At 42.5% G+C, this 26,876-nt stretch overlaps 1 protein-coding gene across 1 annotated transcript in view; it reads right to left on the bottom strand.

Moving 5' to 3' along the window:
• pcxa (pyruvate carboxylase a) overlaps nt 1-23,652 on the bottom strand; it is a 72,572-nt gene extending 48,920 nt beyond the window's left edge. The window contains exons 1-8 of the mRNA XM_035527368.1: nt 23,220-23,652; nt 18,703-18,844; nt 18,381-18,565; nt 17,448-17,613; nt 16,966-17,111; nt 16,637-16,754; nt 15,999-16,150; nt 8,542-8,660 (exon numbers count right to left, since the gene is read on the bottom strand). Of these exons, the coding sequence (XP_035383261.1) occupies nt 8,542-8,660; nt 15,999-16,150; nt 16,637-16,754; nt 16,966-17,111; nt 17,448-17,613; nt 18,381-18,565; nt 18,703-18,844 (1,028 nt within the window). The 5' untranslated portion in view covers nt 23,220-23,652. The remainder of the gene's footprint in view (nt 1-8,541; nt 8,661-15,998; nt 16,151-16,636; nt 16,755-16,965; nt 17,112-17,447; nt 17,614-18,380; nt 18,566-18,702; nt 18,845-23,219) is intronic.
• Nucleotides 23,653-26,876: the final 3,224 nt, after the last annotated feature.

The following is a 26,876-nucleotide window of genomic DNA, read 5'->3' as shown; positions in this document are numbered from 1 at the left end:
GGTCCGATGAAACAAAAACGAAGCTCCTAGCACAGCAGCAAGAACCATATTTGGTCGAACACAGGCACACGTCACCTGGCTCATACCACCCCTAAAAGGTGCAACATGGTGGAGGCAGCATCAGGGAAACTAACACTGGAAACCACAAGATACTTTCCAGAGTGCAAGCAAACTCACACTGGGCTGACAGTTCACCTTACAGCCAAAACAGTGCTGGAGTGACTTCAGGGCAAGTTTTTGTATGTCCTTGAGTGGCTCAACCGAAGCCCAAACATGAACTCAACCAGCTGTGAAAGCGCTGGAGACTGCAGATCGCAAATGCTCGCAGACTAATCTGACATCGCTTAAGAGGATCTGCCATGAAAAATGTGATAAACTGCCCAAAACCAGGTGTGGATCCAAGACCTGCAGCTGCAATTGCTGCTAAAGGGGCTCCTACAAAAGTACTGAATAATGGAATACCACAATACAAAGGCATGCCAAAAGTAAAGAAAGTTTTTTTGTTTTTTTTTTTTTTGTTTTTTTTTTTTTTTTTTTTAACTCTGAATGGATTGGCCTCCGCTCATGTTGCAGATATGCTTGTTCCATACACAGCCACATGATCACTAAGGATCCTCCTTTAATCACTCCTAACTGTTTCCTGATCCCACCTTAAGCAGAAATTGCAGCACCAAGACTTTGGAACAGTTTAGCAGTTGATCTTACAGTTTCACCTGTAACCGTTCTAAAAGCCTAGCTTAACACATACTTTTATTCTCTGGCTTTTGAGAACAGCTAAATACATTAGTTTTATCAATATTTCATGCAATATGCATGCCTGTATATGCCTCACTTAAAAAGGTAGATGGGTGGGAGAAATGCATATTTATTACAGCTCAGATGTAGCACTTTGGTCAACACTACACTTTTAAATGTGCTGTGTGCCATTTATTATGACAATAGGGACATCATTACCGGGAGCCGATCTTTCTTCCTTAGTGACCGACATGGTTTTATTATAGTTTTTAAAGAAAGATGAAGGATTTTTGGCATTTTTTATTTCATCTCAGTTAAATATAAACAGCATCTCTTCAAAGAGCATGTTTCATTTACCAGAATAGTTTCTTTTATTTTATTGATGCAGCTACATATGACAACGCAACGGTGCAACAAAACGCTACACTAACGAAAGTGTCCCAGATGAAAAGTACACTCATCAAGTAGTTTCACCCTGCTGGAGTTTTCCTTCCCAAGCAGCGTTCCTGCGAACGTAACGAGGCTAGCGGACTCATGTCAGATCACACCGAACTTGTGTTAGCCTCAGTCTCAGTTGAAACGGCTTCCTGGAGAACATTTTGTAATGTTCAGAATATTTCTGACAGTCTGTCTCAGAATGGGTTTTTCCATGTATTCCCTTGTTAATCCAAGAATGATTACCAAAACGACAGGATTTGGTACAATATTCACATAAATGGTCCTGCTAAAACTAAAACCAACATCAATAACCACTGCTTTCTAAAAAACAAACAAAAACAAACAGAGCATGCTGAGAGAATGCATCCCCCCACTGCTGAATTCATGCCAACAACACAGACAGAAACAGTGACAAACACCTTCTATTCCATAGCATTTTTTCCCACTTTCAGGCAGCAGAAGTGTCCTTATTCTTTGGTTTCTATTGTCAGAAATAGATGTGAAAACATTAAAGACAAGGCAAGACAGAGGACATGCATATGAGAGCGAGCAAGAGCGCCCAATATGGAAAACCAAAAAATGTAAGAGAGAGCATAGCTGATCATAGCATTCACTTGGTGAGCAGTGTGTGTGAGAGAGAAGAAGCAAAACAGACAAGACTGCAAAGCTGAGAGGTGCCAACAGGAGCAGTGGCGTGGGGTTTTGACTGTGAAAGGGAGACTATATATTCATTCGGATTTTCTACTCCATTCCAATTGCCGGACAGTAGCATATGCAGTCGCAGAGTGAATGACAAGCAACAGATGCTCCACATGCATGCACACGGTGTCAATTCAGGTTTCAGACCATCCCTATGTGCATGCGTACATACATGCGTGAATACACGCATACATACACGCATTCACACACGCGAACACCGACCGCAATCTGATCAAAACCCCACCATCACATCCCCACTGGCCACCTCTGTCTGGACTTTAAAGATGTCAGGCATGGCAACACTGAGTCTTACAAAATCCATCACACTTGAGTTGCTATAGAGGCTCTGGGCACAAACACCACAACACCCGGGTCTTATCTCTGGCCATGAGCGCATGCAGGTGTTCTCTCTGAACCATTTGTTTAAAACACTTGCATCCTCCTCTGCTATTTACCAATCACTAGATCTGATCTACCAACAGCTGCCTGCTGTTTTAACAAGACACCCCCCACCCCTCCACTTAGAGAGAGAGAGAGGCAAATAATCAATTGGCCCAAGCCAAGGGGAGAGGTAATCTGGCTGTGTGTGGAATTTCCTAGCCTAACCTTTTCAGGTTGCACATTATGGCCCTGGCCTCTTTCTTCCCAGTACACAAGGGGGCCATGTGACCTGGTAAAGGCAGCTGGCGGTGTGCAGAGCGACATTTTCTAACGCCAGATAACGAGCATGCACTAACTGGGAAAGGCCTGCAGCTCAACTATGAGGGGTTGGAACCCCCTGACGGGAAAGGACAAGATCAGGGAAGTGATTCACAGCAAATAATTGCGCCGCACTGCAACACGAGCAGAAATCCCCCAGACCTGACTGACAGAGCCCAGTCCACCAGCTCACCTTCAGTTCAGATTTATTCATGACACACCAACCTGATGTAGCCCAACCCCAATTTTCTCTTAAAATTAGCCTAGCAACCACGTGTCTTCTGAAGTATCGCCACCCATTCCTACCTTTTTTGGCCTCATGTTCACAGATGAATCGATATTCTAGCGGAAATGGGTCGGACACGCTAATGCCTCAGTCTACTGTTAGACTATAGCAGCCCCCTGCCATCTGGCTCATTCATCTTTCTTACTGTTGTGCTCGCGCTCTCTCTCTCCCTCTCACACACACACACACACACACACCCCTTCATATCCATCTCTCAAGCTAATGTCCTTGTCTAATCGCTCCCTGACAAAAATGGTCTGAAACAAATGAGTGGCTGCAATTTAGCAACAAATCTGGGTAATTAGAACCCCATTACCAAGGTCACCCAGGGAGACAGCCCACCAAAAAGCCAGCAGGCACACACAGCAACAAATGAAATGCAGATCAGCTGGGGGGGGGGGGGGGGGGGGTTAAAGCACAATGGTCATTAAGAAAAGGCAGAAAGGCAATTTTTAATCTGCATTTGATTCAACCAATTAATCCACCTCTTTGCTGTCTGTTTAAACCCAGATACTGCATACAAAGATGCAGTAGAGAAACAGACACCAAGACTGGGCTGGAGACAAAGGATCATGCACGCTCACACCCACCCACCCACCCACACCCTAGAGACTCTTTACCCATTATTTCACTCAGTGAATGAACTGTAGTTTCAGGAGGTACTGTGCTGCTGCCAGCAGAGTAAAACAGGTCAAAATTCATCACCTTCCAGAGCGCACTCTGTAGACACATTTGTGCTCCACACACCACACTAAGCTAAAATCGTTTGGTGTTCTATATTGAAAAGCTTGTAATGCACCATGCGACTCAAAATGTAATCTCGCTCTCCCTGCACCGAAACGTCTGTGTGGCTACAGAAGCGAAGGAGCACGGATTGCACAGATCTCTGGTCATTAAAACGCTTCTCCACCCCAGAAACCATTAACTTAATGAACAGTACTGCTTCTGTAGGTACCCATGACATTTGTATCAATTTTCAAATAAAATGATTCCATTTTTAATTACCAAGCTACATACAAATGGTCATCACCATATCATAATCTTAATGTGTGTATTAAAGAAGCTTAAGGCTCTTTCCAGTCAAGCCAATTCAACAGCCATGAAATTTTATACTGCCATGAACACAAGAAATCAGGTCATGTTGCCTTAATTTAAAATTCTAAATATAGAGTGCCATTTCTGTGGTAATGCTTCACTTACTGAAACCTTATATTGTATAGAAATAAAAACATGATTAAAAATGATGAGTAAAGGTTACAACAGAATTGCTTCCATTGCTCTTGGTTATCAAGGCTTCACATACATCAGGACAACACAGCTCACTGTTAGAACAGGAAAGATGGCAGCCGCACCCCCCCGGGTCACAAGGGCTTCTCCGCAGCTGTGATTACACGTTATAGGAATCTCTGTGACCGATGGCTGAAGTGGTGCAGAACGCCAAGGATTCGAAGAGCTTACCTTGCCACCTCGGTTAAATAACTCCCTGCCACCTGACACGCAATGTATGAAGTACACGCTTTCAAAACAGGGATCTCGAACCCTGCTTGGATACCAGTTCTTGCAAGCACTACAAAGCAAAGCTACATCATTTGTGATCAGGTGCACATTTACGCATAAACAAACAAACAGCAACATTCATTATTCATTTGACTGTCGAACTGTGCGTATAAATCGGGGAACTGCTGAAAAGTGGCAGAGTGCATCCAGCCACGGCTGTCCAATACCAAATTTCGGAGATATGCTGGTTTAAATGAGCACTATTAAAAGCTGAAATTGGAGTACACCCAGGAAAGGCATGTCAAAACGTTATCAGAGAAACAGAACGGTGTCATATTTGCAGCTGACGGGCACCCGTGTCCATGTACAAAAAAAAACCAAAAAACAACACACCACACACACACACCTCAAACCATACACGTAAAAACAAAACATAAGATCACCTTGTAGCCAAACCCCTTATAAGAAAAAGCTCTTTACATTTTGGTAGTTCCCACAGCCTGAAGGCCGTAAAAATGCCCGAAAAGCGGAGAAGGCCAGGCCTGAGTGACTCTGCACAGAGAGTTAGCACCTCCCCAGCAGGCGCAAAAAGCAGCTGTATAAAATACGGGATTTGCAAGATATAGCCAGCTCCAAGCTATTGGCTGCGTGTCTGACAGCCCTATGTTTCAGCTGTCTGGGCTCGTTTATTTACTGTAGTTGGTGCTGCTAAACTGTGACACCCAGATCATGTTTTCTGTGCATCAGTTCACCAGCCAGCTCCAAGGAAAAGACATCTTGCCAGCTGCCAAGTGTCGGCTTGCTTGCCTTGTTGCAAAGTATGCAGTCAATAACTAACCAGCAACCAACAGAATACAGAATGCCGTGCACCCAGCTGTTGCCAGTAGCGCATCAACACAAACGTATTGCAAGTACATGAAAAGAACAAAAACAAAAAGCAGCAGCAGGCCACTATTTTAATCACTAAAACTGAAAACTATCAGGTTGTAGGATATAAAGACAGACAAGACTTTAGAATTTTGCATGCTTTTACTTCACCAACAGCTGGATGAGCAAAGGCAAAAAGAGACGTGGTCATCGCCAAGGGTACCCGGACCGGCACCAGGACACGGGAGGACTGCTGGGGTGAAAGCGCCTTTTCAAGTTACATCGCCTCACGTTAGGGTTTAGTTTTTCATCCACATACCCAAAACTGCTGAAACTAAACATTCATTATGTAACTGAACAACACACACACACACACACACACACACACACACACACACACACACACACACACACACACACACACACACACACACACACACACACACACACACACACACACACACACACACCAAAAAAAGGCAGTTTGCTTTCATGGCACACTGGTAAAAATCGGCTGGAGCCAATAACTCCTAAACCACGCATTCTTTGCTAATTTATAATATATACACATTTTGCCGTTAACAGATCCACCTACTGCAAAGCTCAGTATTCTCCCTGTAGGCTTTTGGGTCCAGCCAAAACGCTTTAGCTTCATGCCTTGGTCCTCCTACTTTGATTAAAAGTCAAACAAGTGCCAGAGGAGTTTAAGAGAGAGGATTTGGTTTGGCAGGGAAAAAAAGCGCTTTATTTTACTGCTTGTCATGTAGGCTTAGGACTCCCTAAGGACTGCCCATCAAAGTGGTCATAAAAACATGCCCACAATACCTCAGAGCTTCCAGCAACACACCTGGATGCACTCATGAGGGCTGTCACTCAGATTCACGAAGCTTTTAATACACCTATTCATTTCTTTTTCCTTGCTTTTCGGGGTGTGGGATAAAACGCCAGACATGATTTGTGACTAATAGAGGATTCAAAATTAGACCCAATGCATTCAAGCCACCTCCCATCACCGCCAGCTACAGGGGTACGACAGGCAAACATGTAAATGACCAGAATGATGGAGAGCCAGAGAGTGGCAGAAGTGATGCAATCAGAGAGAGATGTTGGAGTCACCCTACTCTTTAACAGGTGGAGACTATCAGGTCAGGTAGTGTGAACACATGATACATTTTTCTGGACAGCTGGCATCTCTCGTTACCACTCCTGTGTCAAGTAAAAGACAGACTGACGGAGGGTAATTGATCTTAATTATTGTGACCAGCTGAAGGTCATACTACAGACACAGAGACAGAGTTGGAGGGAAGGAGGCAGAGGCCTGTGGCATACAAATGCAGCCAAGCGCTTATCTGGAGTGGTTCTGGACCGAAAAAGGAGAACTGAGCAGCACTGCAATCTGGGTGCAAAAGATCAGCATTAAAATGACTTCAGCCAGAGATGCTGCCGTAACGCAGATCTGAACAATAAGGAATGCTATAGCAAGCCAATTAGCATTGTCGTATGTTACACTCACCCATACTGTGACCCTCACTCTGACCCCCACCCTTACACAGACATCTTCACCCTCACTAGCAGTTAAAGGGTGGGGCATTACAACAGCACTGGAAATTAAGTGCATAAGAGTTGCATGTATCCCCTGGCTCTCTGACTTGGTTGCCATGGAATAGCGATTGCTGCCCGACAGCTTCAATTTCAGGTGACAAGACAGAGATCTATAATGAATAAAGCACCAGTCACCAGGGAACTCCCTGGACTGGAACAAGAAACACTAGCAAAATGGGAGGGGAAAAAAATATAATTCAGAAAGGTCAGGGCTGCACAGATGCAGATGGGAGCTCACAGACATTTGTGAACACGCTCACATGCACATATTCCAGTAGAGCATGAGTTCCAACCGGTGTGCAGCTGTTAACTCGGCCATTAGGGTAAAATGACTTTTCTCCACTTTTGCGGAAGCCAGAGAGCCAGAGCTGCTGCAATGATGCCCAAAATTTGAATACTTTTCCCCGTTGTCAGGGAGCCAGGGATGGCGATTACTATAAACAGGCTCTCCATGTAGAAAAGAAAGAGAAATCTGGCTGAAAAGTAAAGACTAGCAACATCTGTGAACATTACCGTGAAAAGATAAAGGACAGGTTAGCTCATCTCTGAGCTTAAATAAAACTCAGCCGGTCACTGAGGGTGGGAAGGTGCAGCAACCTCACATCACAACCATAAATGTGCACGAATCGATCAGGCAGCCACTGCCTACGTCTGCACAGAGAGGTGGACACAGACCTGAACACCGCTGTACTTAAACAGCTGCGAGGGTGACTTTAAAAGCATGCGTCACAACTGGGCTCCTTTTTCCTGCAGGTTTCACTGGCAAACGAGGACAGGGACCTTTTTTCACAGGATAAGAGAGGGAAATATTTATATTACTGAACTCTTATTGTTCTTGTCGACACCACCTTCATCTGCAGTGGGGTTCAGACCAGTTTCTCTGCCTGCTCCTCCTTATGCTTGGAATCCAGAATACAAACAGTTAAAATGTACATCACAGTACCTTTTCACTTAACAGAATTATATACTGCATTTAATTCATATACATCAGATCAGGCAAAAAGATTGTAACTGCCTGATAAGGTGAACAATATTACTACAGGATTAACAGGTCATTTCATAGTGCCTGATATGTGGCTTCAAAAATGTCAGGGAATATATTTATTGAAAAAAAATGCTTTTGGAACCCAAATGTCAGCCATTCAGACAGATTTTTGCTCGATAAAGAGGTCAGTGATACATAAGGGTCACATGCACAGTTCAGTGGTGTGAATCCGCTTCGCTTTTCACCAGTGAGGCTCGAGTGCTTTACATGTGAATGTGAATCAGGGGTGTATGTGTGCTTGGCGTGGGTGGGTGGGGGGGGTTCAAGCCCATTTTTCTCCCAGCCTTTGTAGTTAAGCCAGCTCTTGCCCACTGTCTAGCTAGCTACCTCTCCCCTGTCATACAACTACCAACCGTGGAGGGAGCAGGCAAGACACAGGAAGCCAAGACGGACATCACAGCTGAACACACTTGGAGCAAAGAACCAACTGCCCTCGCTAGCATTGTGCAAACACAAAGATATCAGTAATTGGATAGTGTTGCAGTGATTGACAAGGGACAGAGTAACGCCCTTCTTCCCACCCAGAGAGCATTGCTAAGTTTTTCTGCCTTGGTCTCCTGGCCAGAAATGATTATGGCATGATCATGGGCCAACCCAACTTTTCTTCAGCCACACTTGGAAGGCCACATGTGTGTGCATGCATGCGTGCGCGAGTATTCCAGCCTTCACTCACTCCGTGATCTCCTCCGTAACCGTGTGCTCCACCTGGAGACGGGAGTTGACCTCAATGAAGTAGTGTTTCCCGTGCTTGTCCACCAGGAACTCGACTGTGCCTGCGTTCTCATAGCCCACCTAAGAGAGGAGACATGCAGTCAGGGACCTATGCACCACCACACACACACACACTAGGAGTCTCATCACACACACACACACACACACACACACACACACACACACACACACACACACACACACACACACACACACACACACACACACACACACACACACACACACACACACGTCTTCAAGAGACCATTTACTAAACAACTAAAGTTGCAGACTTTTGTGATGCTCTAGGCTGTGGTATGGGAAGAGTGGAGTTTACTTCAACAAAACAGACTTAATGCAGCTTCATGTTTTCAAAAGGTAAATATCAGGAGGTCCTAGATTTTATTAGCAGAAAAAACTTTATTGGTCCTTCAAGGCGATGAGATGATTAAACATTTAGAGCTGACCTTTAAAATGGCCCACCGGCTACGGGTATGATTATGAGGGAAATTTAATTTTTTAATTTTTTTTTTAAAGAGAAAAGCTGGACCAGGATCCAGGACAGCAGGTGATCTGTTACTAGGTCATTTTTTTAAAGATCCTAAAATAAACAAATTAAATAAAAATAAAACATTACACGTACATGCACACTGCTGCTGCAGGAGCTCCCATAATCCCACACCCAGCTCAGATTAATGTGTGGCACTCTGATTCTCTGTCTGGCCAGCTGTTGTCAGAGTGCCACTCTCAGACCTGTTCCGATCACATGCCTCACCTCAGCCCCAAACTCGGCTCTCGGGTCAAACGCACCCGGCTCCAACAGGGCTCAGGAAAGGAAAATCAACAATGAAGGAATTCATGGTCACACATGCACAACCCCCTAAATAAATGAGAATCACAGCAGTCTACATTTTTTACCATGCATTCTTCAAATCTGCCGCGTGTACTTAGGCATACAGGGTGGTGCTGAGATCATCTAAGCTTTCTCTAGCCCCTCTCCTACTGCCATGCATAAAACATTTTAGTGACTGAGGAAAACCTATTAAAATATTGTGTGTCTAAAGGGCATGGCAATACACTGTGTGTACATTATTCCAGTATATAGATTCTAACACACAGAACCTTAGCAGCATCAAGGTATTAGATTGTAATATATAAAATATGCAACTTGCGCAAGGGAAATGGTTGGCCTGAGAATCAATCAAAAATATGCAAAAACCTAAAACTAGTTTAGCTTATTTTTTATTTTTAATGTAAATCACCACATTTGAAATTCATTAAAATCATTACACATGAAAAAAATCTGGGTATTTTGTGTGATTTGGGAGATTCTCAAATTCTTGCTGTATAGATTTTACAACCCTGAGGCAAAACAAACACACACAAAGAGAACAAAAGTCTGAGCATATAGTGTTGCTATAGTAATCCAGCAGGCTGATTCCATAGATATGTAAATGAGAGGTTTGACGACGAGGGGCGGAGGGGCGGGGCGTGAGAGGGCAGATGGCATTCCACCGAGGAGAATAAAGTGGGGAATGCGGGCGAGCAAAACAAGTAATTACAAGTTTCACACAATTCATAATCACTTCCCTGCATCCCCAGCACAGACATTCTCGACTGACGTGGAACACTCGGCAGTCATGGGAGGTCAGAAGCATGGGTGTTTGGCAAGGTACGAAGAAAATAAGCGACAGAATGAGAAAGATGCCGTGGCGCTCGCCAGCTTCTCCACTGTTAATTTCCGCATACTCGTAGCCCTTGGTCTGGCTGGCACACACACAGACACACACACACACACTCACTCACACAGACACAGGCTTGCCAAAGAGAAGCGAGATGAGGACAGATGATGGAAATAAGAGAGCGTAAAAGGGAGAGAAGAAAAAAGTCTAAAGGGGAATGTACGTGGGCCTGGAACAAAGTGTAGCGAAGGAGCATGTCAAGGCTGCGATCCCCAACCTGTGCCCAAGACTTTTAGAGCTGCAGCTGTCACCATGGCAACTAACGTCACAAAGCAAAATACAACCGACTTCCAGAGCAGTCTTCCTCGATTAAAAAATAAATAAATAAATAAATTCTCCCATTAAGAGTGTTTAACACGAACACCTTATTTAATTTCTGACCGCCTGGGAAGAAGAAAATGGGCAAACTGCAAATTATGACAAATAAAAGAGTATTTACGAGACTTTTCCCCTGCTCTGCATGCTTAGTTATAACTTTGGCAAACATTTATCGCACTAGCTTTTAGCTGTTTCTTAACGCAGTTACCCACTAAAGGAAGATAAGAGACCAAAGCAAAAAGTGTTTCAGCCCCAAAAAACAGAGGGTGGGGCTTGCGCCTTCCCTGACTAATGACCTGCTTGCCTTTTACTCCACGTTTTCCTACGCCCCACTGAAACGGCAGAAAGGGGAGGGGGGTGGGGGTAAAAAAATGAACAAACAAACACCCCCAGGACGGGCAGTGTAAGACATTAAGATCAGTCTGCACCTATTCAAATTTCACAACAAATCATTGCCACTCCGAGCTACAACCAATTAAGCAGCAAGGTTCATGGAGCTCAGAGAGGGTAAGAATGCAGAAACTGAGAGAACGCAAGACCAGACAGGATGCCTCCGAAGGTCAGAGGGCCATGGAACACCCCAAAACAGGAGAGAGCTGCCACGGCTGGTGTTTAGCCCTGGCAGTAATTGGGCAAATCACTTAATTCAATGGCATATCATTTGTCTTTCAAAAGCGCAGCAGACTGACGTTCTAATGCCTGATAAAGGTCAATTCAAACAGAATTAAATTGTGTTGGTCTTCTACTTGAGTAAAGGGCTAAATGATCAAACATGGCATTTGCGTTTCTCTGATACAAGCAGATGATGAAACATGATGAAAGCACTTTCCCTCAGATTTGTGCACCTTAAGCTGCAGACACACACATGCACATGTACGCTCAACACCCCCCCCCCAAAAAAAAAAAAACATTCAGTAGAGACACCAACACTTCTGCATGAATCAGATGAAGGTCAAAGCATAAGAACCAAGTCATAGGTTAACGAAACCTAACCACAGACCCTTTTAGACTGTAGCCTCTATGGCACAACCACATGTTAAATGAGGCATATATACGCACCAACAAAGCGATGTACAATATTTCGGTTTTAGAAAAAACATCCAGTCAAGCCTGGCTAGCAAATGTGTTTCATGACACAACACAATGTAAGGATGGAGCACTACTGAATAAGCTCCTTCAGCGTTTCCCCACAAGTCGACAGCACCGAACATCATGTAATATTAACCTCTACACCTTCTAACCGATCTACCGAGAGCTAAATTTAGAGCATTGTGTGCCGAGGAGGTGAAAGAGAGATGGCCTTCCTTCGACACAGCTAAAGCAAACCTTGTATCTTAGACTTGGAATTTTTTTTATTTCTATCTTTATTTTAACAAAAGGAGAGAATGGCTATTCTAACATCACACTAAACAAAAGCAAACTGCAGCAAATTAGTGGTCACTTAACATGGTGACTAGCGTATGATATAAATGATGTCGCTATAGATTGGCTGTGAGCTGGAGGCCATGATGACCTAAACTACTCTTCATAGAGTCAGTCACTGAAAGACTCGGTCACTGAGCCTGAGAGACAAACAGCAGCTCAGCGATAACTCGCTGGCTTCATAAGAACACGCAATTCCAGCCTGTAAGTAGCGAGAGTGCCCCGATGAGGCGTTTTCTTCAAACTCTGCAGAGGCTCTGAAAGGCTTCCGACTGTCCAAATCAGCGCAGACACGTCCAGTGACGGGACTGACAAGTCCACATGCCGCGCCAAACATTCTCTCCATCCTGGCTTCCGTCTTGTCCTCCCTCCGCCATACGACTGAACAGATGGGGCAAGAATTTCTCCCTTTCTGCCCAAATCTCATCTTTGCAGAGACCCTTCGGTTCTCACTTGAGAGAGGCACGTGCATGCACGAGCACTCATTACCTCATCCAGACACTACCTACACAAATGTCAGTGTAGTTATACTTCCCCGTGTAAGCGATCAGTAAAGAGAGACAGTGGAACGCAGTGGTCTGTGGTCACGACTGGTACGTACAGTACATGTGTCGTTATGTGTGCGCACCGATACAGGTAGCGCGTGCGCACACATAACGACATGTACTGTGTTGAAAGACGTAAATAAGAACAGATGTTTTCAATTAAATAAACGGGTGTGTTTGCATTTTTCTGTATTTACTGCGTGGAGTCTTTAGCAGAGTGGAATTATGCACGTTTATCTTCTACTTCTGTATCTGGATCTACCAGATGCATGAAATGATTCCTGTTCATATGCCAAACTCCCAAAATGCACTTGCGTTTTAGTGGGTAGGAGTCTGAATGAGAACCTCTAAACAGGGGTTAGTGATGAGAATTCTGATTTAACAGACTAATAGAAACTTTCAACAAGTGCGTGATGTCACTGAAAAACCAGAAAGCGCTTATGCTCTCCCTCTTGCTCAGGTGCACTCACACAGCCCTTTCCCCCTCTTAATGCAGTGAGTGGAATGTTCAGTAATTGCTACAGACCATGACATTTGCAAATTGCGGTCATACTGAAAAACAGGAAATCTAAACGAGCATACTAAATGAGGAATGAGGAGACCATTAAAACTAGTGGCGACACATTAAAGAAATGGTTCAGTATTTTTTTTTAATCCATGTATTATTAAAATGTTGTTCCCTCATCCTTAATAAAAGCAAACAACCCTTATAATAGCACAGCCTCACTGATAGACTTAGTATTATGGCTTTTCACTAGGGATTAAAAATGGGTAATTTTAGAACCCCCCCCCCCCCCTCCAAAAAGAAAAAGGTAACGCTTACAGTGTTATACTGTCTAGAGATCTTGTTGGGGGAAAAAAATTGTTGGAAAAAACAATCCTTCACAAAGCATGCTTCACATTAGGTTTAATTTGTGCTGCCTATGAATGCAAGTTTAAAAGTGGTTATGATGAACTGCAAAACTTCCAATTTAAAAAAAAATAAAAATTTAAAACAGGACATTACGGCTGACTATTATTCACTGCACTGTGAACAAAAATTCTTTTCAGAAAAAAGGTTTTTGCCAAGGGGGAAAAAAAAGCCATCCTTTAAGATTCACTCTCAGGTGCATACTGATATCTTCAGTCTGGAGCTCAGCATTCTTCACCAAAAAACTTCTTTCAAAGAAGCGAAATGAATCATGTATATTAAATTTTTATATATATATATATATATATATATATATATATATATATATATATATATAAAAATCAGAAATAGAGAACTCAAAAAGCTTGAGAAATACTAAAGGGCTGAAAGAAGAGCTAAAGAAGATGGGGGGTGGGGTGGGTGAGGGCCACTGTGGTTCCCATGGTAATCGGAGCACTAGGGGCTGTGACCCACAAATTGGGAGAATGACTCCAACAGATCCCACGAACAACCAAGATCGCCGTACAGAACGGTGTAGTCCTGGGATCAGTCAAGATAATACACGGGACTTTCAAGCTGCCGAGATATATCGATCGATCGATCGATCGATCGATCGATAGATATCTCTATCTATCTATCGATCTATCTATCCACATCTCCACACACACACACACACACACACACACACACACACACACACACACACTTTTTTTGATGCACACATTAAGTGGACATTATGAAATTATTAAGCACATTTATAACTTTTAAAATATCCTAGCCAGAACACTGCAGGCCTGTAAGTACATCAAATAAGCAAGCAAGGGTTTAAACATTCACAAGAATCTCGGTTCCAACCACATAAATCCAAACCACTGAGTAAGATACAGGCTCCATTGTCTGCATGGACATCCCTTGAAGTCTCTTTTACCCTCCACCATTTCAGCCCCCTACACACACACCTGATGAATATGAGCTATAAAACCCGACAGGCTTGCCCATCAGTAACAGACCGATAGACTGTTGCTCTTTTTGGACAGCTACTGACTTAGTCAGTCATTCCAAATGTACAGCATACTGCTGTCTATATACCAGTTACTTAAAGGCAGCCAGTACTACCATGGGTAAAATTCAGTGGTTTAATAAAGAAAGCAAGTTATACACAAACAACTCAAAAACACAAAGGTTAAAATTGCCCTGAAATTATGGAGAACATTTTCCATTTCAAGTGGGTTGTTCAGCATTGCCTTTCCTATTCATGTCTTTGATCAGTACACAGAAATGTTTACAAACATATTGCAGCAGCTCAAAAATACTAAACCTCAGAAAGCGCCAGTGGTGCAGTGTTGCATGCATGATTGCTCATGTGTGACATCACCACTGGCCAGCCTCTGTGAAGCAGCCATAAAAAGCCATATTTTATGATTACCAAGAGTGCCCCAGTGTTAACTTTGGGATACATATACAAATAAAAATGAAAGATAGTGGGGAGGGGGGTGGAAGGTAATGGGCAAATTTTACACCAGAGGTTTCCAAGAAGCTGCTTGGTGACAGCATCTTTTGTTAAAAAAAGTACTATCCAAATGAAAGGGAGCCGAAGTGAATACTGGGTTCAAGGATGGATGTGCATATGCACATGTAGCACCAGCACGTCTCTCGCTACTCTCTCCCCAGGCATTGTTGCTAAGCTTGGCATCGCTCGCCCCAGCTAGAGGCGCCTACGGAGCCGAAGAGCAATTAGCCGGGCATTCTGCCCCGCCGCGCGGCATCTAACGAGCGGGCGAAGAGTGGGCCGCACGCAGGCCGCTGAAGACTGCTTTGACCAGCTGCGAGCCACATTCTCACATGCCCCCGAACAGCTGGAGTCTTCTTGAGTCGCGCTATAATCTTATCTCCATGAGCAACGGCAGTTTTCACCGCTGGCATAGCCTGAGAAAAAGCTCGGCCATGCGGCTGGATGCTGCTTCCATCCAGCAGCCTGTGTGAATGGGACACTTTGATGACAATTTCGTTCAAAGAGTCACAGCAGTGCCATCTGGTGTTGGAAAGCGTATTCTGTACCTTACAGAGGCTTTGGGTCCCGTCACCCACCTGAGCCTATACATTCGACTATTCTTTTAAGAAAAATGTCAGTAAACACAGAAAAAGAAAAAAAAACTTGAACAAGATCTGCTAAAACTGTTTTCAATAGGAGCTAATTAGAAAGCAATTTCCCTGATCTTTCAGTGAAAAATAAGCCGTGGTTCCTTTATCCCAGCAAAAAATTTTATTTCGCTACAAGGAACATTCAAGGACTGAACACAATACAGCACAAGGACAAGCAGGTGAGTGCACTACATCTCATAGCAAACACTTGAAACCAGGCACACAGCCAAGGACTGAAGTATGTTCCTCAGACCTCTATCTGAGGAAATGCTGTGGTGTTAAAAAGCCTTCATCAAGAGGTCATGGTCAAAACCCTATGTGCCAATACGCTTATGCATACCTGTTTGGCCAGGTTCACGGAGTCTGCGGTGAGTCGGTCTCTGAGGTGGGGGTCGAGTTGCGTTGCTGGAGCAATCTCCACCACCTTCTGGTGCCTCCTCTGGATAGAGCAGTCCCTTTCATACAGGTGAATCACATTCCCATATTTATCGCCTGTAGAACAGCATGTCACAAAAACAATGATGTGGCTGATCTCATTTCACAGAGAGATCACCTGCTACTGTAGCAAAAAATTAATTTAAAAAACTATTCTGTTGATCTCATCAAAGCACGACTGGGGGAACAACTGTCGCATACTAATTAACAAGAGTTCATCTGTCTGCCAGGGCACATGCAAAGATCCAAGTAGCTGTATTTTAATTAATGGTTACAACAAATCACACTGAGCCTGAAAGCATGCTCCTTGTTAAATTATTCACTGTAAGTATAATTTTCATTTTCAGTCAGAAGGCAATCAGGACTTTAGAGAGAGACTAAGGGGGGTGGAACAACAATCACCCCATTTACTGACAGAGATGTAATTAAAAGATAACGTCACTCATAAAAGTTGCCACAAACAGTGGGCTGAAACAGAGGTACTTTTCAACATCCTTGTAACAGACTGAGCAAGGATAATCTTTTAACAACCACCTAACTCACCCAGGATTTGCACCTCTATGTGTCTTGGCTTCTCAATGAATTTCTCCACAAACAGGGCTCCGTTGCCAAAGGCAGCCAGGGCTTCTGAGTACGCCCGCTGGTAGTTCTCTTCAAGCTCCTACACACATGCGCGCAGACATGCATGCAATCTATTGTCACTATACCCGCAACAGATTTTTTTTTTTTTTTTTTTTTTAAAAAAGCACAACGTCTTTCTCTTTCCCATAGGATAGAAAGCTCCTGGTTATCTGGAGGGCTGGGGTGTATGCTAAACCCCCAGAGAGAGCAGGAACTGAGACGCGAGAGTCATCTGGCACAGAGCGGCTCACCTCGTACTCACGAACCACCCGCATGCCGCGGCCCCCACCTCCATACGCTGCCTTGAAGATGATGGGGAAGCCGTAGGTGTTACAGAACTCCTGCACCTCCTGCAGGGAGGAAATGGGAGCGTCTGATCCAGGGACCACTGGGACACCTGAAGGGAGAGGACAGAAGAGGAACATGCACAGTATTTCCCAATCCCATACGCACACACTCATGGGTTCAAGTTTCTCCCGATTGTCACTAAGCTCCCACGGACAAAACAGTTAAATATGTTAATTAAGGCCGACCGGTTGATCGATGATGGGAATGGCCATACACGTGTGTAGCAGTCATTTAAAAATGTTAGCAGCGACACTTCATTGGAAATTCTGCCTAAACATTTAGTGCCATCATAACCAGACTAAGTACCAGAACCTCAAGGCAAGCAAGATCATCGGAGTGGACAGCTCCCATATCGTACCCAGTGAGTAAAGGCGGTGAGCCTTACCAGCACGGATCGCAATGGCACGGGCCTCCACCTTGTCCCCCATCTTTTGGACCACTTCAGGAGCTGGGCCAATGAAGCGCACGCCGGCGTCAGTGCAGGCCTGGGCGAAATCTGCCCTCTCAGACAGAAAGCCATATCCAGGGTGGATGGCGTCCACGTCGTTCTCCTGAGAGAAGTGGGCACAAACAAAAAGCAGCTCCCTCGCTCAGGTCGCCTAGTACTGCAAATCAACAAGGCACCAATAACTTTAAAAAAAAAAAAAAAAAAAAAAAAAAAAAAAGTAGCTGCATGGCCATCACAAGCACAAGAAGCAGAATGCTTGGATGAACCTTAGGGGGGCGGAATTCAATCTACCACTTCAGATCAATCTCAGACTGATGGAAGTGGCTGTCGAAGCCGAGCACCCGAAGCAAGAAGCGAAACTATAACGCCACCTTCAGACACCCTTTTCAGACTAGGTTTTAGATCCAAAATCAACCTAGAGTGGCATCTGAGGATTCCTGCCCACCCTCAGTGGGTTTTAGGGTATTTACACCCCTTAATCACTTCTCATGTGAATGGCATAAAGGTCATGAGAACTTAATCTGGTGTTAAACGGCATGTTATTTTACACGCTCACGCCAGGGAGTCCTTTATGGCATAGCACATGATGTGCATGAATCTTGCATCATTTTGTGTTTGACACCAGAAGTTTTAACTTTTTACAGCAACCTTATTGTACCAAACCTTACGTGTAATGCAACATGGTAAGTGTAACTTGGGCATTTTTTATCTTATTTTGAAAATTACAATTAACAATTCTGACCATTCTAGCATGTGTCTTACACAGATGGATTTTGCCATTTGCAATAAATGGACACATTTACAATAATTAGATACTGAGGTTGCTGCAGAAAGACTGGAACTCCTGTGTTATAAGGCACCAGTCCTGACCTTGGCCACTTTGATGATGTCGGGTATGTGAAGGTAGGCAGCAACAGGGGGCAGGCCCTTGCCGATGAGGTAGGCCTCGTCCGCCTTCTGCCTGTGCATCTGCCCCGTGTCCTGCTCCGAGTACACGGCCACTGTCCGGATCCCAAGCTCCGTGCACGCCCGGAACACCCGGATGGCAATCTCTCCTGTTTTATAAAAATCAACCCCTTGGGTAAAAACTTTTGAAATAAGCTAGAGTCTCTGGTTGAAGTGTTTGTTTATTTATTTGAGATCTGTAAAGCTTGAAAGCTAAACAAGGAGACAGAGAGAAGTGAAAGCTGACCTCGGTTTGCCACCATGACCTTTTTAATGGGCTTGTACTCCAGTGTCTGTGGCGAGGTGTGAGCAGAGCGTGAGAGATGGCAGGCCCTGCGAACGGCCAACACGCTCAGAGCCACATGCCTCCCCCGCATGTTCAGCAGCATCTAGAGAGAGAGAGAGAGAGAGAGAAACACACACACACACACACACACACACACACACACACACACACACACAGCACCTTAATGAAAGAGCTTTTAAGATATGGTGTGATTGTTATAAAGGCATTAAGTGACAAGAGTTTTGGATAGCTGCTCTGAGTGTTTACCAATTAGCCATTCTGATAAGAAAGCGGCACTGGGCTTGAGCGAGAGAGAGAAAGAAGAAAGACAACGCATGCTCGCGCAAGTGCAGTCGCCAGAAGAACAGCCCATGAAAACCCAGGGGCTGAACAGTAACACAGTGGACGGAAAATTACTGGTGCACAAACAAGAGTGTTCAACAAAAAGTTGGCAAACTCAAACACCAAACTCTGATTCAAGCAAGCTTCCTTTACTGAGGGCCTTCCACCAATCCAACACGGTTATTCTGTACAGCCATAGGCCTTTGCCCCGTGTTGCCACACAGGGGGAAACCTACAGCAGTGCCAGCTCCTCTGGCCCTCCCCCTGCTGGGACACCACACGGTCACACGGAGCCCAGATTACAAGACAACACTGTTCCACTGTTACTTGATCACGCTGAAGGAGAAGAGTGCAGCCAGGGGGGAAAAAAAAAATAGCACACCTGAATCAACAGCACATCTAAAAATAATAATAATAATAATAATAATAATTAGAGGAATGTGACCCATGTAGAGGGCCGAGTGACGAGGAGAGACGAGGTCGCTCTTCTACAAAGGCATAAATCAATGCATTTCGCTTACGAAGTGGGAATGTTTTAACATGTGGCAGAGCGGACGCGTGTGTTAAGGCATGAGGCAACATACTTGATTCATGTTGGCCAAGCACTGAACACACACGACCAAAACTAAACAACGAATAGAGAAAACATGGCAATAACCCCACCCCCACAAAAGTCCGACTGACAGCAGAGAAAGCACAATATTCACAATACAGGCCTTGAAGGAGAAAAGCCAACAAAGGGCAATATGGCTACAAGTTGGCATTTCATCACAACTCAGCTGACTCTTTTTGTAAGTGTACCCAGTTTAATCACAGGAGTACATTTAAAAGCTTGTACAATTTCATTCCAAACTGGCCAGACTGGCTGGCCGGCCAAGTTCTCTGGCTGTTCTCTCCCTGACTAAGGATCACATTCCCCTGCAGATCAACAGTATACCAATTGTGCTGACCGCCCCCCCCCCCCCCCCCCCAAAAAAGAAGAAGAAGAAGAAGAAGAAGAAGAAGAAGAAGAAGAAGAAGAAGAAAGGAGAGTTCAGAATGAATAGAATGTGCAAAGAGAAAGTAAGAAGCAGAAAATTGGATGGTCATCACCAAAATAGAGAGTTATGATGTTCTAGCAGTCTGAGAAGTTGTATAATTCTGACGGCATTCTCTCTGGGTAATCAGGCTTGACAAATAATGGGAGCTTGTTGTGTGGACCTATTTGGTGGTGAAAACAAGAGTTGCCCAGCCACCCATAAGCTAACCGGTTTTGGTAAATCCCTTCAGTTGGCATTCTTTTTCTTTGTGGAGAGCAAATATGTGAAATACAAGACATTCATTATCTTTAATAGTAAACTGAAGAGATATTCCTAGGCAATACGATAGATTGGTAGTTGCACCAATACCGATACGACTGAAACCTTTTCCTCTATGATCAGCGGCATTTATTTAAATGTATTCTTTTGGTGAGTGGAGACGGAGGTTGATGCTCAACTATTTACATTCTAGTGGGCTGTTATGGCCACGCTAACAACCTGAGTCGACAGAGAGTCAGGTTTCTCCCCCCCAGACATCTGCATAAGATCAGATCATCTGGCACCTGCTTGTCTACATATGCCATGAGTCAAAAGGAGAAGCATTTACTGAGCTGTTGCCTTCCCATGTCCAAATCAAAACAGCATCAATATTTCAGATTTCACAGCAATCTTGATACTGCTAAAGAACTTTTTTTTTTTTTTTGGTGAAAATGAAAACAAAAGTTAGATTTTAAGAACCAGCATCATATTTCAGTCCTTACCCAATCACCTAAATTCAGGGTCATATCCAAAAGGACCTGACATTTTTCAAAAATCCAACTTTTTTGACAGCAGAGAAAGCACAATATTCACAATACAGGCCTTGAAGGAGAAAAGCCAACAAAGGGCAATATGGCTACAAGTTGGCATTTCATTACAACTCAGCTGACTCTTTTTGTAAGTGTACCCAGTTTAATCACAGGAGTACATTTAAAAACTTGTACAATTTCATTCTGCCAAACTGGCCAAGTTCTCTGGCTGTTCTCTCCCTGACTAAGGATCACATTCCCCTGCAGATCAACAGTACACCAATTGTGCTGACCCCCCCCCCCTCAAAAAGAAGACAGTTCAGAATGAATAAAATGTGCAAAAGGAAAGTAAGCATTTGAAAATTGGATAGTCATTACCAAAATAGAGTGTTATACAACCTCTCAGACTGCTAAAACATCATATTTGACGGCATTCTCTCTGGGTAATCAGGTTTGACAAATAATGGGGGCTTGTTGTGTGGACTTATTTGGTGGTGAAAACGAGAGAATCCGTGAGCTGAGAGGCACCTCCAGTGACTTGAACAGCCCTGCCCAGCCACCCATAATCTATCCAGTTTTGGTAAACCCCTTCAGTTGACATTATTTTTCTTTGTGAAGAGCAAATGTGTAAAATACAAGACATTAATTATCTTTAAAAGCAAACTGAAGATATTCCTAGGGAATATGATAGATTGGAAATTGCACCAATACCCTACAATTGAAACCTTTTCCTCTTTGATCAGCTGCATTTTTTAAAAAGATTCTCCTTGATGAGTGGAGACAGAGCACCAATATGATGCTCAGCCTTTTAAATTCTAGTGGGCTGTTATGGCCACGCTAACAACCTGAGTCAGTAGAGTCAGGTTTCCCCCAAGACATCTGCATAAGATCAGATCATCTGGCACCTGCTTGTCTACATATGCCATGAGTCAAAGGAGAAGCATTTACTGAGCTGTTGCCTTTTCATGTTCAAATCAAAACACCAGCAATATTTCAGATTTCACAGCAGTACTGATGATACTGCTAAAGAACAGTGTTTTCATTTTCACAAACCTTTTTGCAGTCAGTGGCAAACATAAGTTTAAGGAATTTTTCTTTTCTCTTAAAAACACTGACCTTATTTCAGAAGTAAAGGAGCCATCCCCATTTTCCCATATTAAAAAAAAGGAAAAAGAACCCACAAATATTCCAAAGGTTCCCAACAAAAGATCACCATAAGAAAAATGTACATGGCCTATAACCAAAAAAAGGCAAACATGCCATGAAGGTAGCATTTTTGGCTTAAAGATAAACATCAAACAATGCAACAAGATATTTAAACAGGAACATATCAAGCTGAAAGTTTGTTTATATTATGTACTGTGCTGCATGATAAAATTATGAAAACATATCAAAAAACAGCAACATTATATGTTGATATTAACATGCCAAAACGTATGCATATCGTTTTCAGGAAGGAAAAGGATTTGTTTGTGTGTTATTTGTTTGTTTGCCTTTTCAATAAAGTGTAAAACAAATTCAGACCCCACTAGAAAAATTCATCTTCCTTACTGGAAGTCCAAAAGAGAACCATCTAAAGCAGAGTTATTGGCTAAATCAGCATAAAAACGTAAAACAACTGCAAAGTCAAGAGGACTGGCTGCAACTTTAATTCTGTTCAATGTGCGAACGGACAGCTTTCAGGCCTTTACCATGCTTAGTCAGTCTATGGTCTGTATTAAACACTATATGAATGCAGTTTCGGCAAACTATACAATTATGCCTTGGAGTGACAGTAGCAATTTGGTCTACCCTGTTATCATTGGAATAAGTTTCGCTGAAGTTCTAGCAACACATGTATTTAAAAAAAAAAAAGAAAACTAAAGGAGAGAGAGAGGCTAACAAGCAAAAACAAACTTGCAGCAAATAAGTTAGGCAGGAGAGTGCACCAACTCTGGAGGTAGCGTCATGTTCTTCACAATTCTGGAAAATGTAATACCCCGTTTTCATTTGTTATACGGTTAATAAATGACAGAAATCGTCAATAAACCGTTTGTTAACATTTATGCAGTGAGTCACAGCCACAGAAAATACTAGCATTAACATATTTCACGTTGGGACGGTCTTTACAGTACGTAGGTAGGCCAACACATCAGCTTTAGACGTTCTATGAAAGTAACGCTTTTAGGTCAACTGAAATGGCTACAGGAACTAGCTTGCTACCTCTTTTTTTTATTACAAAGATTACAAGTACAATACGTACAAAGGAAACGATGGACTGCTTCCATTTTAACATGTGGACACTAACTTCAGTCGTGTGACTGATATAGTCCGAAGGGGGGAGTCTTACCTCGTCTCGTGAAAATTACGTGCCTCGGCTTCTATCCCGAGTTTCAAGAAACGTCAGACCTGCGAAGCCCAGACCCGACCCAATACGTAACGTTTTCAGAATAGCAACTTTACTCCAAAAAGGTCTGAAGTACCACGATATATTCACCAAATCCCGCGCTCGGTTTTTTAAATTACTCTGAATTCTAGAATTTTTCACGATTAGGCGTGCACGCAACTGACAGAACCAAACCCTCCGAGGATGCCCTTATATTTAGTGACGATGTGCATCCAGGGCAAATAAACAGTCAAGGTAAGGATTTTTTTTTAAATGGTATCAAAATGATGGCATCAACCCTAAATTAATTGATTCTGGTTTTCATTGCGCGTAGCCCCACATAACTAACTACGATACTTTTCTTGAATTAGTAATCCACCCGTCTGCGTACCATTTCTCTATTGGTTAGCGGTAGCACCCAGAATTCCACGCCTTTAATATAGTCATTGATATAATTGGCTGCCTTTGACAACGGACTCACACTATTCGTCTAACCAGCTGTCACTCAGCAAGCGCTTCGTACGTGACACCTCATTTGAATATATTTATTGCGTTCTACTAGACTGTTGGGACAAAATGGCCCGATTAATCTGTGCTATGGTCAACCTGAAATGGCTTCATACGCTTTATATAATGGGACATCAGGTAATGAAGCTATGGATTAAGGTATATTATACTAATACTGCTTTTAATGGAACTAATTTCAAAAGGTAGTCCTACCGAGCCCTCCATCTTTCAAAGGAAATGCACTGACTGCCTACCAATTATTTAAATAATGAAGTGGACGAAGCTTTTACTTTTTAAGAATAGGGAATACGCAAATTAACAACCGTTCCATCTTTGTGGCCCACATACAACAGCAAAACGTGACAACAGAAATTGGTGCATAAAGCGAATGAAACATTACCAGAAAACGAACCATTAAAATACGCAACACATCACATGCCCCATAACTCATAATTAAACAATAATACGTGATAAACGTCGAATGACAACAAGTTAACATTAACGCACAACACAAAGCGTCTTGCACGTTCGCCACTAGGTGCTGAAGGTTTAGTCTGAATTCCTTGACACGTAAAATTTGTATCTGCGCAAGCGTCAACAAAGCAGATACTAGAGTTTTATATAAAAAAAAAATCTTGTTGTAAATAGAATTTACAACATTTGTTTAGCATGCAGAGTGGCTGATGATTTTTTTGGGGGGGGGGGGGGGGCGGGGGCGGCGATAATGGCATTTACTAATTACTAATCTTTTTCTTATGGGCTGCAAAGGAGTCTACCCAGCTAAAATAAGATAAACTTCAGGGTAACGTTAGTTCTTGGATTAACTGTTAAAGCATGAGGCCAGACTCATCTTGGTTCACAGGCTGTCATAAGAATACTATTTAATTCACTGTTGTTACAGATGAACAGTCATTGCCCCCTCTGCACCTCAAAGATGATAGCAATCTGACTCCTTGGTGTGTATGCATCAGTGTTTAATATTTATTAAAATTATCCTTAAATACATTCAGTCTTAGTTGTTTGTTTGTTTGTTTGTTTGGATAAATGTCTTTCAAGATTATATTTTATACAGTTTTGTGAGTGTCACAATGAAATACAATGTAGCTAGGTGAGTCTAGACTTCACAAGTCAAATGTGATGCAATATGACACTTCCATAAAATTAACTGTAACTATTCTATGTAATTACGGAAACTATGGATTAGGACAAGCGCCAGCTCGGGGAAATATGAAATCGCCCATGGTCTGACAGCTGAGCAGTGTCCATGGATGTGATTCATATGCACCTAACACTTTGGTTAAAACCCCATCACATGTGAAAAGGACTAATAACAGCCTATAAAGTATAGTTGTAGAATGTACATAATAAAATATTTACTACTTTGAACAAAATACATAGTACTACCATTCATTATTATTTAAAATATATTAATTTTACATATCCTCTCTTTTACAGCACATAGGAATTAACTGTTATGTCAGATCTCTTAGCAAAGATCAAGAGATCTTCTTGTAGCAAGTTCAGCATAAACTGGATTAAAGTTCTGAACTAATTTGTGGGACTGAGCAGTTTGAGATTTTAAGAGTGTTTCATATGACCCAGTGCATGAAATGCTGGTGAACTTATCATTGACTAAAATGAAATGAAAATGCAAATGCAATGATCAGTGGTGGTCTCAACCCAGGAGTTTCTGAACCTCCTAATGTACAATTTAAATCACATGCACCACAAAGATTTTTGTTTTTGTCATTTTTGGCATATTAATGACAGTTCCTGATGACATTTTTGAGATCTAGAAATAAGCTTTCAGTGATGGATGTTATTAATGCTCTGGATGGGCATATGTCCACTTTTAGCCTGTTCATGTACTATAAAGATAAGTAGATATCTGCATCATTAAGCACTATCTTTGAGGTTCAGTAGTGAAGCAAGAAGCTCCAGATGACAGGACACAAATGTACTGAGATACTGGAAAGAGCACTGCTTGACACTGAAGGTTTCGTGTATTTCTAAGCTTGACATATTATTTCCAGGACATATACAGTATGCCCATTGCTTGAACAATGGGAGCAATTTTAGCTGGATCCACTTGTCTTTTTTTTCAGGACTCTCCCTATAAATGGGTAAATATTAAAAATGATTTGAGGCAGTAACAGAAATCTACAAGTTAATGAAGTAAAGCACTTAATTTTATTTGAATCTGCAGCCAACATATTATTTTCCCAACTCTCAACAATGGAACTAAAAAAGGTTTGTAGCACCAAATATAAGTTATTTTGGGTCCCCAGGTGATTTAAGAAGGACAACATGAAACAGACTTTATTTCCTTGTTAATTCATGTGCTTAGTAATATTTTTGCATAATTAATACATTAAAAAAAAATTACGTTTTTTTTTCTGTAGTCCTCCATCAGAGTGCATTAACTTACCTTTAAAACATCTTATGATTTTGGCTACATCTCAAAGGCCAAACAGGCAGGGAAAAATATGTATTAACCAATAATACATCACATTTTCACAATCCAATCAAAAATAAGATCAAGTCAGACCACAGAATATCCTGTTTCATGTTGAAATATAACAGATTATGGAAGGCAAATGTGCTATGGTTTTGTTTAAAAAAAACAACTAAAAAAATTGATTTCTCTTTACCTCCAGGAATAATGTTTAAATCTGTACTTTCTTTTGTATTGGCTCCGAGATCTGTGATGGGTGGGTCAAAACCTTGCTATTCTGGTGATTTGGCATGATGAGTCCAGGCTTATAACACATCCTCAAACCTTGTTATCTATCTGCACAGTACACATTATTTAGGGCAAAGCATATTTTGCCCCAACAGTATATATTGGATGACATCCAGAATCATTTACTTTTTGCAGATAATTTCATAAGAAAATGAAAGACTGGGGTGGGAACATAATATACCTTTAATATAAACAGACAGGTAGTAGACTACATCACATCAGATTTAACAGAGTGAGGGGTGCTGTAGAACTTCCTGTATTTATTAAAATTTATACAAAATTGCATCAAGCACATGTTCTCCTGGTTGCTTTTCAAACAATGTCTTTATCTGGGCATTTAAAAGACCCATCCAAATGTGAGCCCTAAATGT

The sequence above is a fragment of the Electrophorus electricus genome, chromosome 6 (genome assembly GCF_013358815.1).
Source record: "Electrophorus electricus isolate fEleEle1 chromosome 6, fEleEle1.pri, whole genome shotgun sequence".
In the NCBI taxonomy this organism is placed as follows: Eukaryota; Metazoa; Chordata; class Actinopteri; order Gymnotiformes; family Gymnotidae; genus Electrophorus; species Electrophorus electricus.
This window is presented reverse-complemented; position numbering and strand designations above follow the sequence as displayed.